The sequence below is a fragment of the Diadema antillarum genome, unplaced genomic scaffold (genome assembly GCF_040938485.1).
Source record: "Diadema antillarum isolate AM-2024a unplaced genomic scaffold, OU_Dant_1.0 seq00000641_RagTag, whole genome shotgun sequence".
Classification (NCBI taxonomy): Eukaryota; Metazoa; Echinodermata; class Echinoidea; order Diadematoida; family Diadematidae; genus Diadema; species Diadema antillarum.
Window position 1 is genome coordinate 273,254 of NW_027271555.1, and position 19,247 is coordinate 292,500.

The window sequence follows — 19,247 nt, forward strand, 5'->3', positions numbered from 1 at the left end:
GTGAGAATATGATTGCTTGGAGAGAAAAACTGGGTAACCAGCTGACAAGGGAACGTGGAAGATGGAGAGGTAGAGGGGAAGAAGAAAAGAACTGGGAGTGTCAGTGAGAGAGCAATGGTATAATGCACCACATCACCTGAATGTTATTAAAGAATAATGGCAGTACAAAAAACAAGAACACCTATCAATTTTGAAATAAACCACGTGTTGTCTGTTTTGACGAAACAAAATTCTCAAGAATGGGACAATCTCCCAGGTTATCTGTATGACCTTAGGAAAGAAATCAGTGGGTTGCGACAACTGACAACAGCATCTACTAGTTGATCATAGGAGTACGGACAAGTTTTGACCCTCCAAGTAAAGTACAACTCAATTCGTATATTTCCCTCTATATGTTAGAATAGAGGGCCACCGATCCTGGTTGAGAGTTCTTGCTATATACTTCTATATCGCACACTTTAAGGTAAATTCAAGGAACTCACATCCCAGAACATCGCTGACATGAGCGTTCTCTGTGATGGAATGTTACTATGGAGATGGAGACGATTTAAGCGGGAGACATTGTTCTTCGTTTCATCCTTCATCAAAACTGGCAACGTACACCTTGCTCCTCTTTGAAATATCATAAAGCGATGCCGATGTTGCGTAACATGTCGGAGGAATCGAAAGAGTAAAATATATGTAGAACGCTCATCATCACAACATACGGGGACAATAGTTAAACTATCAACGCCTTGACAATGGGCGTGACGTTAGTTAAATAGCCTTCGAGCGCCAGTTTCTTTGTTCTATATAAGAAGCGGACCGCCATCTCGCTCTGAAGAAGGAATCGTGCCTTTAGACTTTTTTCATCAAAGGGTTGATATTAATAGGGACCTTTTTACTGTGCACACGCGTGGACACACAATGCAGACACTTCGCATTGTCTGCCGGTGTCAATGGTTTAGTCTCATTTTAATAACAACTATACTGAAAAACAAAGATGCGTATAGGTGGTCTGATGGGCAGAGACATCAATAAGACATGGAGGTTATTGAGGAGGGAAGATACTAGTAGTGGGATGTACAGTCAAGTCACTTTGAGTCTGTCTTAAAACATCTGAAACTAAAATGCGTTGGCACCTGGGGGTACTTCCGTCCGTATTTCGGAAAACTGTCAATGTATTTCATTGATGAAATTGTTCTTAGTCCTCTTCCGATTTCTTTTCCAGGATTCATTCACTTAATACAAGTCCAAACATCCTCAAGATTGATGTTCAGATTTAGAGGGAAGTGGGATGACGTCACAAACGGTGAAGTTTATACGCTCGTTCCGTCGGAGGTGTAAGGATTCCTTGAAGAGTTATCGAATGACTCAAATACTGTCTTGGATGTAGGCTTTCACCACTTCCATATCCTGCTACTTTTCATGTTTGATGTTTGATTAAGTTAACAGTAATGCAACGAAACAGGCAAAGAATACTACTCGTACTTATTCCCCACAACTGAAACTCCTTACTGATAAAAATGATCCGTCACGAATTGGCATGCCAATAACGAGCATCAATTTCATTATCGAAGTATTTTGTGTGCTATGTGTGATACAGGTAGCCAGAGACGCTGTGGTATTGACAGAGAAGTGGCAGTGGTTCTCTCTGCTCTGTTTCCCTTTAGGACTTTGCTATTACAGGGCGCAACATTAGCGGGGGTCAGGTTGCCCAGGGCCACGAAAAAATTATGTCGGAACACCAAGAAAAGGTTATCTTTTGATGGCCCGATCGGGCAACTTAGATTTTGAGTACATTGTTGTGTTTACTTGTGCTTCGGGCTACTACACTCATTTTTCGAGCCACCAAAACTTCATATTCAAAGATTTTAGTGGTCATAACGGGTCATCAAAGAAAATAAGTGATGTCAAGCCCTGGCTATAATGTAGAGGAATGTCAAATCATGAATAAGACTGATATAGAAATAGAAGAAAGAAGCTTAATAGATGGACGTGGATAGGTGAGGGATGTAAGGGAGAGACAGAAGGGAGAGGAGGAGGAGGAAGAGGAGGGGGAGGGAGAGAAAAGAAAATGGAGAGGTCAACGGGGTAGAAAAACGTCATCAGGTGTGAGTGAAGGCATGTCCCCCGCACTTCGTTCGACAGCCCACGAATGAGGCCCGTTGATACCCCGTTCACCTGCGTTGATTGAGCCCTCTCCAACCGACGTCTCTTAGCACCCACTCAAAATGACCCCTTGATTAATGCTGATTGCTGGAGTCGTACTCACTCCAGAGACTCGCTTATTCCACATGTCTGCACCAACCTGCAAATGGCATACTCCTGAATTTATCTATGGTTTAGAAAGCCATGATATCAATTATGATCACTAATTCTAGGTATTGCTGTAATATACGTTCTGTTGTGCAAGTTTCCACAATGCATCAGAAAGCATTCTAAATAACATTTGACAACTGTTGAGATCACACTTTTCCAAGATCGGAAAAGGAAGCTGAAACAAAACCTCTTTAGAATTTCATCACTTCTATCTTGATAGTGCAAAATACACTCGCGAATTGTTTGTGTATATGTGGTCGTTCAAAGTCTTATTAATGTATATCACATTCACAATAATGTCAGTGATGCTTGCACAGGGCGGGATTCGACTTCTGGTCCTTCTTTTAAGGAGCCGATCATACTACCACTGCACCTCGGAGATAGAGGTTTCATACATAATGTTTCATACTTTACGATCCACGCAGCAATACGTATTTCTCACAAATTGAAAAATCAATATCATTTGTGCAATGTGTACTTTGCATTTTGTTTCACTCTTTTGTTGAATAGAGAGAGATGATAACTGAATTGATACGATGGCGGGTAGGGAAGTACGCTACATTTCCCTCTGACGTGCAAGTCAGAGTGTTTACCTGTGCAAGCTGAACGTGGAATGTGTGTCAACGAAGCATTGCGAACTCTAGTATACAGGTAGTCCTGGCAAGGGGATAGCGGGAGGGGGGAGGGGGGAGGTGGGGGGGGGGGGGGGGGGGGGGGGTAACCCAAGACCCAGCAGCTCGATGAGAATCCAACGATCATGAAACAGCTTTCAATCAATTTCTACACGGCGCATGCGAATTGGTTATAAGAATGGTTTGGACAGTAATGACCATGTACTCTATCATTAACTACGAATGGTGTCGTCGGGTATAAAAGCTGAAAGCATGAATTCATCACATCTTAACAGACAATGCTTTAACGAGATATTACTTAGAGAGGTTACATTCTTTGTGACTCAATGTGAGTGTGTGTGTATAGATGTTGATTTAATTGGGGCTCAAAATTACTCGTGATATTTTCCCCGGGTATTTTCTCATGAAAATTCATATTTTACTTGCAAATCCCTGTGACAATATTCGCGGTATACAGGTGTGGGCGTCATCAAGTGAAGTCCTATGATATACAGCACTATTGTAGATGACTGTGAATGGCGTCATTAGTTAGTGGAAATCTAGTGTGCAAGCAGAATTAGAACAGACAAATTGTTATTTGTGAATGAAATTGCTCTTACAGAAGTTGACAATTATGGTGATTTTGATATGTGTGTTTTTAATACGTTTGGTTGATATCGTTGTTATTTACGCACCCCGGGATTGTTTAACTGAAGAGATCTCCTTTTCTCGTATAAATGAGCATAAGCTCGAGGTTTTGGTCATCATGTACAATTTGTAAAGCAATTAAACAGACGGTTGCCTTGGCAACACCTTGAACCTGTCGTCTGGTCGCACGCTGACACCAAATCAACACGTATCCAAATGATTCTGCGATTTTAATCAGCCTTGTTTGCTGACAACGCCGCGCCTTTGTTCTACGAGTTGGCGAGAGCCGGAGATATAGGAGCCCAGCGCAATCAGCACTTTCCCTGTGAAAATCATTACGGGCCTCTCGAGTCTAGGAGAATCGGGTGCCCGAAATTTCATATCAACCCCCCTCCCCCCCCCCCCCCCATCTGTCCCCTCACCCCCACCTCTCTCCTCCCCCATCTTTCTCTCTCTTACTTCTCCTCTATCCATCCATCTATTCATGTCCTTATGTATTGTTCGTTCGTCAGTCCTTCTTTCTTTCTGTTTTGTATTCGTTCAATGTACCATGCAATGTAAATGGCATCCTTCCCAGTCCATTTAGAAAACTCTTCATCAAATTAGCTTGCTAACATGTCCGTGCATCGTATAACGCATTGCGTCATCTCGAGACAGTCTGTCATTTGGATACATAATTTTATCATAGTAAACATATTTTCCTACTAATATGCAGCGTTAATTCATTAATCTGCATATATGACACATGTGAGACGCGGTCGTAGGGGACTGCTTACAGTATTGTGTAATCTAGAGGCTACTATCAAGCTTCACTATATTACGTAGCTACAAAAATCAAAGGTGGTAATTTACATGAGGGGCATTGGCCCACATTTATGATAACACAATATACATACATACACACAGTCATAAACATACATACGGATGATTGTCACGTTCTCTCTGTATTCTTATCATGTGTCGCAAGAGATAAGGAGCATTCTCAGAATGAAAAACAGATGGGTAGATAGGTGTAGATGTATTATACAAGTCTGGATGTTACATGTACTGAAGAATGAATGAAACGGAGTATGAACTAAGATATGCTCTGTGCGATTAAAGTTGTTGCTGCTTGTATTAGTTTCTTTTAATTTATTCTAGATATTAAACTGTCGGTCAGGCGTCTCAGATTTACGTGTATAGATTGAAAGCGAAATAATTGTATACACAAGAACGAGCCTTTTCTTCTTCTTTTTTTTTTTTGAATTGTTATGTTGATAGAAGCGCCACATTTACATTCTAATGTACTTTGACTGAAAGTTTTTGTTTGTTTGTTTTTTTTTTACACTAAATGACTGTTATGATGGATAACATTATTTTCATCTTTCTTGTTCAAATATGAGAAAACGCTTTCAGGCGCGACAGGTCGTCACAGAGGGCGACATTAAAAACAAGAAAATGTGCATTCAAACATTTCCATAACTTGCCGCAAGATAAATCATGAAGGCAATTGTTAAAAAAAAAAAGGAAAATGCTTTACACACACGCACACACACACACACACACATGAGACAAGACTATGGCTTCGCACCAAAAAAACAAAAAAACAAAACTGTTTATTATACGAACAAGTTCTTGATTCATCGCCGCTCCTTATCCACTGTTTCCAAGTAATTAATTAATAAGTTCCCATGCTGATTTTAAGCCTGCAAGTTCGCAAGATACAAGCCACTAACGGCGGTTGATACGACTTTCGGCTTTAGTCAAATGAGCATGCGCAGAATGTGCAAGCACGGACTGCCGCCGAGACGTGCCAGTGTGTCAGTTCGTGTGGTTTTAGTGAGCGAGCAAACAATCGTGCGACGAAGCGGCTTTTGACGTCATCAATCCCAGACCCCCTCACAAACTTCCGGTCTTCGGCCGTGATCTCGCTTCGATGGCCAACGGCGATAAGAAAACCCCCAGCAGAACAAATGACAAACAAAAACAATACAAAACTTTGCGTTTTCACTTCCTCTCGTCTCACACAATCTATCGCGCACACACTCTCTCGTCTTGCTTCTTCTTTCAACTTCAGAAAAACACATCAACAAAACAACCCCCACCATTTCCCCACCCCTTGGCTCTTAAAAATAGTTAAATGTCTATTTTTGGAAGGTTATCATTGCAGCGATGATGCTAAAAGTTCAAAGTGGGTGTGGGACGAAGAGATTCTATTCTCTGTGCCACATCCTCTCCTTGCATGGGACTTTCATACTTCCGAGTGTCAGGATTCATTAGGCGAGAGTGAGCGACTTTGTTAAATCCTTCCTTTGTACGCTCACAGGTAAACGAACATAACACTACCTCCACACGCACACGCAATTCATGATCTTAAAACACGTAACGTATTGTATAAAGACACCCGCATTAAAACGCAAATTCATTCTTCATACACAAGTCCCCTATATCTGCAAGTGCAACACAATCGGACATCCTATGGAAGAGTACGCCTAAACTCTCATGCAACTCGCCTCTTTTATCCACCAACGTTCATTTTGAAAAGGCGTTTTGGTTTGTTGGTACCATAAACATCAAGTATCAATTCGTTAGTCAACCTTTTGAAGAATTAGCATTTTAAATATCATGTGTGTGTGTGTGTGTGTGTTTCTTTTTTTTAACATACCAAGAGAGTCTAATATGTCTCGAGATAAAAGTGACATGACGATAGATTGTCTCCCCAGCCTGGTGGAGACACCATCGCGTGCTTTTTTTATGGAAACAAAGGTTGGTGGAGAAAAAAAAATCCAAAGAAAAAAAGTCGTCTTCTTTCATACCCCTCCCCCTTGTGCAGGATGAAATTCAAAAATATCCTCTCTGTGTTTACTTTGAATACTCAGTAATATTCTTCGCCAGCACATTGCAATATATCCATTTTGCATACAACTTGGCAACAGGTTTGGGTAATTCATTACATCAAGGTAACAACTTTATACCCTTTCAGTATAATAACCCAAATTACAATCAACGTACTCCTGAGTATAATAACCCAAATTACAATCAACGTATTCCTGAGCTGCGTAGTTCTAACAATACTTGGATGCTCTGTGTCCCTCTATGTGAAACAAACAAAATAAGTTCATCGTTAGTAGGTGTCTCTAAACCTGAGTTGAAGAAAATTATTATTACTGGACAGGTATAGTTGATAATCGATATTAGAGCAGTTAAATTATTCCTTCTATAGAATAACAGCTGACTGTATCAATGTATGTCGTGTCATGTTTCAAATGAGTATTGACGAAAAAATGATGCTATATGATGAGGGACATAGTCCTAACATTAAAGATAGAAATTGATCAGAGAATACTCAACGCCACAGAGGGGTTAAGATGACGCCTCATGTATTCTTATGTCCATGTCCACAGACAAAAATACAACTACTAGAAATTAATTCAACATTACTCTCAATCATTCTGACAGACATATTTTACATATGATACAGGCCTATACAGCCATATGCCTGCAAATATTAACCTATATACCTTGCCTCTCCAATAAATACTCGACTAGTCAAAAAGCGCAACCTTCATGTTGTGACAGTATTTTCACCTGATGAATTTGGAATGTGTATATATGCAGTATTATTTTTTGGTATTCTTTGATCTGTAGTCAATATCGTGAGAGGTACACGGTCAATCAAATTCCCTCTCTGTCATCCCTTTGTGACGTATCAATCCGGACATCATGATCATATCAAATTCACTTCATTTTCTCATCAATATTACAGTCTTTGGATAAAGGGTCTGGAAAAAGGGCTTGGAAATCATCATTTTACTCCATGATCATGATTACTATGTCTATGTTATGTGTGAGATATCGAATTTCCGCTCACGTCTATTTTAGATTTTGATTGTTCAGGATATAAAAAGAAATAAATAATTTTCTCTGTGTTGGGCGCTCGTAAGTTGTCCACGTGACCTAAATATTTAATCTTCAATCACATGTGTTATACAACTCCGTGGAAGCTTTACATTAAAACTGCGTCACTCCAGCTATGTTACATCAAAGTTCATGTGATATGAATTCATAATTTGTATAATATCAATGTCTGCAAGCGGGACATTGCCTTTATATTCTTATTTTCAAAGTGGTTTTTATTTGATAGAACGAAAGTAATTCATGTCAAACATATCATGTTTTAAATTTTACTGGCTGTAATAATGCATAGTTTCGCCGCTTGTTAACATTTTAAGAATTAATGGGTGTCTTTCTTCCTACCTATAGTGCTACATATTTTCCCTCCAGCCTGTAGTGTACGGTTGTCGCCGAATTGCGCGCGCGTAATTCTAGTGATTGATTAAGAAGGAATCGAGCGATGTCAAAATCATCACGCGAATAATTTGCCTCAAACGACCCGATTAATTAGACAACTCATGGTATTTCTATTACTCGACTGGCACGCCACTTGTTATTTTTCAGTTTTCCCGACTAAAGGAGAAAAAGAGAAGAGAAAAAAAATCCCTGTGAAATGAATTCCCCAGTGTCTTATCACCTTTCTTTCCAGATGTTGTTGATGATGTCGCTGTTTCAGTTATTGTTTTTGTATATTAGATTTCAATGTGTGTCGGCATTATAGGACAGAAACCTTGATACTAGCCGCTTTCTTTATTTTGAAGAATTTTCATTCCACCAACTCAAGATACTTGAAAATATTATTGCGTCACTTGGCGTGAGAAAATACATGTTGGTGCCTCGGAGCTTATATTATGCACCAGTGCTATACGTTTCATGATATGCCGATCATTTGAAATAATCATTAAATCATAGAATACTGCGTCATCTGGCTCGAAAAAATGCATGTTTGTGAGCGTACCAGTGCTATATGTTCCATGATATACCGATCATTTGCAACAATCATCAAGTTTGGAGAGGGATTAAAACCTTGAAATAGGCAAACAAAGTGCACGTATAACATAAGATAAAGAAGGAATATCATATATCTATTTGTTTGCATGTGAGATATCATTTCTGGCTGATAAATTTGCAGAACTCTTTTATTTTTATTTTTCGGAATGCCCTGTATGAGTTTTGTGGTTTGACAGGGTCACTGATATGAAACACATGACTATTCAAGTTTGCCGCTAAAACATATATTCTTCACGATAAGACTTTAAAACAGCTCCCTATCAGAGCATAATGTAAGCACACAGTGATCACTATCCTACATCTACAGACAGTGTTGAGTATTACTGCAGAGTATCGTAAATTTAGAACCAAAACGACACAAGTCTGAGGAGTTAACGTCTGTCTGCTTCTCAATTGACTATGACGCAACATCGTGGACAGAATTTGTATAGAAGTATGCATTTCATACTCTCCTCCTGAAATGAAATATCGCTCCATGTCCAAATGAATTTCACTGACCAGAGAAGAGAGAAACAAATAGACTAGCACAAATTTCATTACAGACATTCAGGTAGAAAGTTTTTGAGCTTTATTTGTGTTTCTCGTGTTCATAAATAAGTGAAATGAGTCGCGCAACTGCTCGTGCAGGTTTGGTAATGTTGTCTTCGTCTCACAAATCTTTTCATGTATCATCATCCTAAAGAAATCTATTGAGTTGCATTGATCTAGCACTGACGATTTCTGGGAGGAAAGAATTGTAGTTGCTAAATTGCCGACAAAAACATAATTTCATGAGACCTATGTGAGAACTGCGAGCTGATGACACCATCACTTTAGCATGGATTTCCCACGTGGTTGACTCGGTATCACCATCGGTGAAAACATGTGACGCTCAAATATTTCTTCAGAAAAGCTCTTATCCATATACTGTTCACTTGATTTTACACACATCATTCAAACCAACTTGATTACGGAGTGGTATTACGCTGAAACGAGTTTGGAAAGTTTCATGTGTCTTTTTTCCAGTGTCGCTTGATGTTAGATATTAATTATCAGGTAAATCAAAACGCTTTGTCAGATAGTTTACTAACATTCAGTTGGTCTCACGTTGATTATCAAACTGAGATTTTCTGTTGTGATGTTATAGCTCCCGTTTCAAAGAGAGATCTCGTAGGAAAAGTAACTCCAGTTGGTTCTGTATGAAAATCAAGGGAAAGTGGCCCACTTGTTGCTTTTTAATTGCGATAGTGAAAGGTCAGTTTTATTTCGTTTGTCTTTAAGTGTATAATAAAACTGAGGGAGAAGCATTCATCTCGCGAGCTCAACTTTCCCCCTCCTCTCTTCCGTCCGAATTCTAAAGCCCCCTTACAGACAAAGGTCAGATTAGTGTTACCCCGCGTCCTGTGTCATTTCTTTTGCGGGGGTCACTTTTTCCGCCAAGTTATGATCAATCGTACAAAGGCACCTGACCACACTATTAGCCAATGACCGACGCGCTATCCACTGGGGTATATCATAACAGAGCAAAGGATCGCCGACCGCGCTCACACTGCACGCCGAAAAGAACCCCGCCGCGCTCCTTTGTGTGTTAACCCTCTATACACTCTCGCCATGTGTAAAGAGTTCGGGCCCTGCATTGTGAAGCTCCAGCGAACCCTTACAGCTCGCGTGCGAGTGTGTACTTTGACTGATAGCTTTCTCACAATAGTTGTATAAAAAGTGCGGCACGCGCATCGCTGGAGAACAGAGTTCGCCGCAAAGCTTGGCCGGAGAAGTCTCGGGGAAATCTTCGGATCTCTTGCCCTCTCAGTAGAAAATCTTCTCGGCAACCAAATACTCCTTATACTTTTTTTTTCTTCTCGAGCCTTGATCGCCGCATTGGTTCCAGTTTATTATATAATTGTTTTATTAAATAACCCCGTGGAATCTACTGCTCTTCACTCACAGTCGTTGGGTGATCGTTGACAGGTCCGGGTGTGTTTGCTTCGTGTAGCGGCTGCTGTCATTCTATCGCTCTTTGGATTTCTTTTTGGCCGAGTTGGTGATTCGTCATTTTCATGTTGTTCTACCCGTCTATGCCGTGTTTAGCGACATGTAAGTATGACCTCTTCACCCCGGATAATTTCGTTTGTAACTCGCTTGTGAGATTTTGCAAACATTCCGCCTTTATGTTGCGTTCTGGAAAACTGTAATTCTGTTTCATTTAAAGTTCCGATACCTTCTGTTTGATTGTGGTGTTAGGTTGGATAATAATTATATCCAACTAAGTTATAGGAATTAGTTATATGTGCATCGTTTGACAAAATAATTTTTCTGGACAGCAGATATGACGCGATACTTGTCATTATTATTAAGATTGTAGTTCGTCCCATTTTTCGACAGTCCCGATGGTCTATTTTCTTCTGATTCACCCTTGGATTTTCTACTTAATTCCGGAGGATATATATTTCTTATTAGGCCCTTTTAAGTAGCTCTGCCTCAGGAAATTACCGATAATAAACCAATTTTATGCTCATTTTCCGTTAAACATCTATCAGTCGGTTGCTTAAGTTGAGCTTTCATGATCCATCAATAATTAGTCCAATAGTAACCGGCGAATATGACTTGCTGTCTTCTGTACATAAGCTCAATACTCATGTTGAAAGTGTACATCCTCGCTCCGTACAGTCAGATAAATGCTGCACATATTATGCGGCGATGTACATGTAGTTAGTCGAATCAGCTGCTAATTCGGAGAAAGTAAATATGAGGTGCAAATCCTGTCAAGTGCCAGAAACAGCCTTTTGTATCCCGCATTTCACTGCACTGCAAATGATATCCCTGTTGAAGTCATAATAGACACCATGATGAGGACTGATCATGAAGGATGGTTTGATGTGTGCCATAGTACAGTCTTGGTGTCTGTGTGCCATAGTACAGTCTTGGTGTCTTGTGCAGACTCTTATGGGGTTGAAACGAACGTCAGTTCACCAAACTTTGCTTGTTAGCTGCACAGTCTTGTTTGAAGGAAATGCCATGTGTAGTCCTCATCTTAATAGATGAACATATGCACTGTATAAATACGTATCACGTTACTTGTTTTAATACATGTCTAATCATAAAACAACACTGAATTATTGAATGTGATAGAACAGTCTCACTTATAGCATGATGATATTGTTCAGAATGTCCATGACATGATGGGGTAGCCGGTAGAGAACTTACTGTAAGGAAGACTTCAGACACTTTCAGGAAATTGAATGACCGGTGAAACCACACGTGTAACTTATATACGTGCAAAAAGGACCTTGTCAAAAGTAACTATATAGGCCTAAGATGTTATATTTCAATTTAGCTCACAAATAAGTTTAAGAAACAATATATTTTGTGGGTTAATGATGATTTGGAAAAAGATTTCATTAGGGCAGGATGTGAATTCACATCAAATGGATCACAGCCTGACAGCATAAATTTCAAGTGTTCTGTAGGAAGTCTGTGCAATGTGCAAGTGTTCATTCTAGACTCAGTCAAGCTCCATGTACAGTGTATGATAACATCGGGGACTGTTCGGCTGTTCATTTCTACAGACTATCACGTTTCCTTCTCGTCTAGCGACGATTAGCACAGTGAATGCACACCCTACAGCACATCGGCATCTATCCAAATCGCTGCCCCATTTTGAGCTTCATGAAAATTTACAAAAAGACACATTTTTATTTAAGGTGCAACGAAAATCTTTATGCTATGTAAACAAAGAATAGTAGGTATATGAGTTGTCGAATTTCACGTTTTTAAGACCCAAATATCATCTTGAGTATCCTGAGATATTCTCTATAACTATGGCACGCAAATGGTACAGTTCTAATACAATGTACAACCAGACGCTAAATGTCATTGCCCCATCAGTGAAATAATATAAATTCAAGAAAAAATGAAAGCGTGCAAATTTGTTTCCTTTGGAGTGATTGTACGCTTTACGTCGGGGGGGGGGGGACATGTATGCCGATATGACTGTAACTCACCCCACCCTAAATAACTATACAGTTGTGAGAGTGAAATAATATTTACGTTTCTCAGTGACCCCTAGGTCACGCGTTTTACGTAATATTTCGACGTGTCGGTGACAAGTGGCAGAAGCATGGTGCGCATTTATCACTTCCCGCGGCGGAATGTTACCGACATTATTGTGGAGCTAATATTGCTCCGCTTGCATTTCTGCCAGTTGTTAGCCGCCGGAGATTTAGTTCATGGGATAGTGGCTACCGACGATTGCGGGGAAGATTACGACTCGAAGGTCGTCGAGGGTTTCGAAAATGCTTTCTGCATCATCCCGTTGCCGCGACAAACTTTCCAAGATAGAGGGGAAAAGCAATAAAGTCATCCTCCTACCTCCTGCGTAAGCCGTACGGCGCTGTATATCATCAGTCTGTGTGTCGAAAACATTTGCTATTGGCCGTAAAACACTTACTTTCTTATGGGTGCATATTGCATTTTACCCCGTTGTGCTGTAGAAATGGACTGGGATAAACAAGACGAGTCTTGTGTTAGCTTTGAGGTACTTTGACCATGAGTATCGTTGTTGTCCTCTCTTCAAATTCCCCCCCTTGATAACCAACCCCTTCACTCAACAGATCGAACAAACTTTTCGTTAACCTTCAAACTTTCTTTTGTCTCACCCACACATCCTCCCTCTTACCTACTCTTCCCCTTTCCCCTCTCCTCGTTCGCCTTGTCACGTGACCGTCTTCTCCTCCACGCATTCATTCCTCTCTTCCCCTTCACTTCCTGTCTCGCACCGTGCACGCCATCCACGAATAGATCAAACTCTGCTACAACGTGAGCCTACTACACTGCGCTGTAGCGGATATCCACAGACAGCCCACGTTCATGATAGACGAAGAATCTCCACTCATATTATTTTGTTGCTCTTCCAAACCGTCAAAATCAAATTGTAGCTCGCTGTAATGACATTGTGCGTGCATGCCGTTTATTGAGGAAATAATACACGAAACTCATAAATGTGGTGTAGAATGAGAAGCTTGTACATGTATTCCATTGTATACCCCTCCCCCCCCCCAAAAAAAAAAAGCCAAAATAAAAAACCCAAAATATTTGATCATGTTCATGTGTTGTGACGTGTGATTCTGGCTGCTAATCGCCGCAATGCGTAGAATCTTACTAGCTTATTGCTCATAATTCCACGAAGACATAGGGCCCGCTGATTCTAGGCAAAATTATGATGGAGCAACCACAGTGTACCTCCCTTCCAGCCCCCTCCCCCTATATATTTCTGCCTATCTCATCCTCCTCTTATTCCCTATTCCCTTTCCCCATATCCTGCATGCTGATTTATTCAACTTGTTCTCCACTATCCAAGTTTCTTTGTACTATAGTATATTCTTTCTACTTGTTGGTTTCCGTTTATTTCTTTCACTTACAATGGTGATATTGCCTGTCGTCAATATCACATGAGATTTTCTTCCTTCTGTCCTTCGGCATATCTAGCTCATCTCACTTAGAGCAGTGTGTCTTGCTTTTTAGACCCATTTGGGCATCAATCGTGCCAATTCAAAAATAGGCGATGCCCATCAGCAGTTGTATGTGTTTCTGGGTGTGTGTATGTCTTTGTATTATTCATTGGATATGTCGATTCACGGGTCATGGACGTGCTCCATGATTTCATGCACAATGCAGTAATCATTGCAGCCTTTTGAAACAGCATAACAGCTAAGTCGCTTGTAATGGATGATCGCAAAATGTTATGCTTTCCCCAGAGTTGCATTACTTGATATGTGCCCACAACACACTTTTCAATTTGTCCTTGAGCAAGAAATACCCGCTGAATGGATGTTCCTCGTAAATGGGAATCATACATGGCTCTCAGTGCTGATGATGCTTAATCGTCAAGATAAAAGAGAAGAGAAAAAGATAGTCGCAGAATGTTGGCATATGGATATATGAATGTAAAGTGAAATGATTAGTTCAGGGCAGTGTCTGTTTATGGCATGCCACACGAGTAAACCCGTGACAATTATCTGTTAATTCAATCAGAGAAAGCCAGAGTAACGTGGAGAGCGAGAGGGGGTGAGGGCACGGAGCTTCACTAGGATGTCTACGCCTGTCATTCTCTTTTTTGGCACTTCTTCCCTACCGGAAATGCCGTACCCGGTTGGCGTTCCATATCAATATATTTCCCATGATACGTTCTGACAGTCTAGTAAGGATATGGTTAGTATGTTGATGTATTTTACACGGAGCGGGGTGAATGGAAAACTATTACGCGCATTCTAGTCGTTTTCACGCTGTCAACATCTAGCTACACGGAGCTGGAAGAATAAAAACGTGTGAAAACGAAACAAAAATTCAGAACAATTGAATGTGTAATAGAGCAGCGCCTTTTGTGAGGATACTTGGTAGTATAATGTTGTATCATAAGATTCCGATAATAGATAAGCCTATATAATTTTACAACATTGTTGACATCCGAATGAAATAGACCAGAAGAATGATAGCATGTCTATAATATTTGTCTCCCGGATGCGTCGTGCATTATGCGATATAATCATTTCATATTTCAAGTCATACAATCTCATTATGAAATATCAAGTCAACTTCATTGCTTTGACATGGGATTGCCTTAAAACATCTTTTCCATGCATAAAAGACGTAAAGATTTTCAAGTGACTTGGTGTGATTATACCCTTTATCCATTTGGGAGTTTTCTTTCATAAATCGCCAAATACAGTCCAGCATGTGCGTTCATTTCGATCACTTATTTTTTATTTTTTTTTTTTTTGGTCTCTTTGATATAAATTTACACATTATATACCTTATATTCTCTTCCCTCTTCAGACCCCGGTCAGAACAAAGATATGATCCCACTAACCACGCCCACTACGCCGAATCCCACCCCTCTGGGTCCGCCTACTGGCGCCACCACGACCACGACGACCAGTCTCAAACCGGCCGGAGACTCCCCGCTGGCCGACCGTGGCATGGACACATCCACGCCTGGCCTCACAAACAGCGGCAGCGGTATGCACAAATCGTCGGAGCAGGACTCCACCAATAACAACGCCGCCGCCAACGGCAAGAACGACGACGTCAAATCGCCAGGTGACGCAAAGGACGACGACAAAAATGACAGCGACAGCAAGCGAAAGAAGAGGAGAAACAGAACGACGTTCACAAGTTATCAGCTGGAGGAAATGGAGAAGGTACAACATTGTAAAATAAATCATTTCTTTAGTATTATTATTATACACTCGTCAAGTGTGTTAACCGGAAGTCCCTTCAATGTATATTAAATTCCGTTTGAACATAACGCATTGTGTCATAACAGCATGCGTGAAAAGTCCACTTCAATTCCCCAGAGATTAAATGTATCCCATAGATTTACTTTTCTTAGTAAGCCATCAAAACACCATCCAGTTGCACTACAATAATTGTGATCGCTTTTTAGTAGCAAATATTCCCTACCAAAGACTCTTTAGATTTCCTTGACTCAGGAACAATACCCTCTGTGAGATTTTTATACAACTTTTCAATACTGTCTTACATTTACCATAACATTGCTTTAATAATGATAATAATAATACGATGATAACATGGTGTTATTTACTCAGGGTGGCCTCTTCTGTGATAACACTACTCGCCCAGAGGGCTCTGCCATTGTTACCCCAGAATTTTCAGGAACTCATATGTATGCCTGGGTTAAGGGGGCGTTGGGGGCAAAACATCTTGTCCAAAAATGAGTGCACCAGGCAGGATTTGAATCCAAGACCTTCTGGTCGCAAATCCCTGGTCTTATCCACTATACCATGGTGCCTTCATTACTAGAGAGAGCAACAGTGTGTTTCTTCGATGGCATATACCCACTATGTTGTTGATAAAGTGATTGTTAGTAATTGATAGATGCATAGATACTGTTGCCTTTGTTATATAATGTCAAACGTCATCATCCACACGAATTTAAACAACAATATGTAATATAAAAGTCAAGAACTTGAAAGCTCTATGGACATTAAAAACCCAAACACCATGCCTTGTTTGTATACTGTGGAAATCATCAACAACTTTCCCCCCGTCATGTCCGTAGATAACATAACATCTGATATAGGTGTATTTTGTTCTTCTAATGTTTGTTTTGTTTTTGAACTGACAATCGGCTCAGACGTACAGATGTCTTGCTTTCAATTTCAGTCAGACTTGGCATTCATTAGTTTGAAATTGACAGCCGAGCTCAGTCTAAACACGAGTTTACGTCATGTACTTGACAGGTATTCCAAAGGACTCACTACCCTGATGTCTACTGCAGAGAACAGCTCGCCCTCAGGTGTGACCTCACAGAGGCCAGAGTGCAGGTAAGCTGACGTCATATCTTAACAATTGTTACGTCACAACTTCTGTTTGTCTGCTGGGCAGAGGCCCTGTCTCACAGTCCAATGATATCGATGGGTACAGGTGCAAGCGTTCGATTGTTGGCGTGTGACGTTACATCCAGTCCTCCACTGAGTTTTGCGTTCCCTAACTAATGGATATTGATGACCGTGTTGCTGTGAGTGGTAATGAGAAATGAATTAGATCGCGTCAAAGCCGGACACTTACAAACGTGTTGGATGGGGGAGAGCTGCTGCATTCAACGTGAAATAGTGGCAGTCAAATTAAATTGAAAACAACACCTGGTTAAATATACGTAATATTTACCAACATTGGGACTGTAGTAATCAGCTGCTATATCAACAAAACGGCTGCGAGAGCAATATTACAATTACTCATATGAACAAATGGGCTTTGAAAAATACTTAACTTTTAATGATGCCTCGAGGAACACGAGGTCCTTACGGTGTCAATTCTAGAAGGAGCGTGTGGAAGGGGAAGAAGCCTGAAGGGGTTTTCAATATGAAGAGAAAGAAAATCTTGGCATCGGATGCTGTGTAAATTGAAGATAACCCTCTCTCTTCGCAAACAGCGGTGGACCTGAATGACTGCTTCCGCTTCTACCCCTTCACAGGTCATAGAGGTCGGCTGGTGGGATGGGGGCAAGAGATTCTATGGTAAACCACTAATGCTATCACTATCATATTTAGGTGCTTTATTTTTCCAAATCTACTTGAAATTGTTCCAAAGACATTCAGTCAGACGTGAGTGAGACAGATAATGTGTGACTGTCATTAATTTGGGTCATCAAAAGTCTAAATTTAGTTCAATTTGCATTTTTAGATAACTTTATCCCAGTCATAACAAGTGTTAATCTTCTTGTTCTAAAATATTCTCATTAAGAAATTGAACCAAAAATTGTAGAAGCTTATGGTAGATATTTCATGTGATCCTACATTAAAATGGTAATTTGACAGCACTTTAGCAATTACAAGAAAATCAATGAAGTACGAATAAATGACAGCGACTATTTTTTTGGGGGGGGGGGATGCCACTGGATTTCCTTGTTGAATGAATGAGAAAATCAATATTCTTTGCAGAAAGCATCAAAATTTACAGAAATTCGCATGAAAATTATCTCGTTTTATGTCCATAAGACGCGAGCTCATGTCTGACGTTACGGAGCTCTGGAGGATCTGCTCTATTTTCCGAAACATTGAGTGCTCTTTGCTGCGACTTACAATCTCGAGGCAGATTCGACGAATAGCTCTGATGACTAATGTGATATGGACGGGCTAAATACTATTCAACATGATGAATTAAAGAAGAAGAGAGAATATTGTCACAGATATGGGTGCAAATACACGAAGAACTTCGCTTCGATGAGAGATGATCCATCTCTATATTTGAGCTGTTTTAACAGGTGGTCGGCTTCCTGCCCGAAACATCACAACCCCCGACAGGAAAGGGGCAAGGGACTTCCCGAGGGGTAGGGGAAGACCCCCTGGGCCCAGGGGGAAAGACCCAGGGGGAGAAAAGGGCGCGAACGGGAAACGGATGTGTATGTTAAAAACTTCGCTTCAGTCTGAATGATCGCGTGCGAAAGCATGGCTTTCCCCTCTCTCCCCCTCCCCTCCCCACTCTCATCGTGTCTTCCTTCGTACGGTCCTTTCCTACTATACATCTTAGCATTTATTTCCATCTTTCATTCGCAAACCCTTTACTATACATGGTACCAGTCATACAAAAATTATCTTGAATTCAACAATCACCAAAGTTATTCTCCTGAATTTCCTCCTTGGAAACCTGCGTTATGAATGATGGTCATAATTGATGGGAAAGCAGGCATATACACGCAATGTTGGAAATGTCATATTGCTTGATTTCATTGTATGTTTGTGATATGTAGAAGCTGACGGCATTTCTTACTTCTTGGAGCAATTCGAGCTAAATTTGACTTTCCCGTAAAACTTTGATCGAGCACGCGACAGGGTAAACTCGCCAGGAACCGGGCAATTATCTCTCTTAAGTTAGAACAAATAACCAAAAATATACTTCAAAAATCGAACCAATAACATGATAACGCGTAATTTTAAAGTGATTGCTCCGCATTTAGTGATACATGTGTACCTTGCAGTTGTTTGGATTCACGTGCACCCAATTCAAAAGATCGGATTGAAATCCGAGAGTCCACGGTTCGATTTAATCTTTACATAATCATTTAATGTAGCTCCCTCTTTCGATTGTTCAGTTTAAATGCCATATTAAGGAAATGCCACGACTATAATAAAGTATGTCTGTTTGACCTGTTTGATATATCACATCATAAATAATCATGGACCCTAACACAAAAGGGTTCATGTTCCAACAATTTTACACCATTTCCCTCATGACGATTTTCTCATCTGAGAAACTTTTTGAAGGCGGGAAGGGGACATCTTCACCCTATGGACAAGCCCTTACCAT

The 19,247-nt window shown here is 40.5% G+C and overlaps 1 protein-coding gene across 1 annotated transcript in view; it reads left to right on the forward strand.

The window, feature by feature from the left end:
• The window catches only part of LOC139736369 (uncharacterized), a 120,040-nt gene that overhangs the window by 75,977 nt on the left and 24,816 nt on the right, over positions 1–19,247 (forward strand). The window contains exons 2-3 of the mRNA XM_071647125.1: positions 15,255–15,619; positions 16,682–16,765. Coding sequence (XP_071503226.1) covers positions 15,255–15,619; positions 16,682–16,765 — 449 coding nt within the window. The remainder of the gene's footprint in view (positions 1–15,254; positions 15,620–16,681; positions 16,766–19,247) is intronic.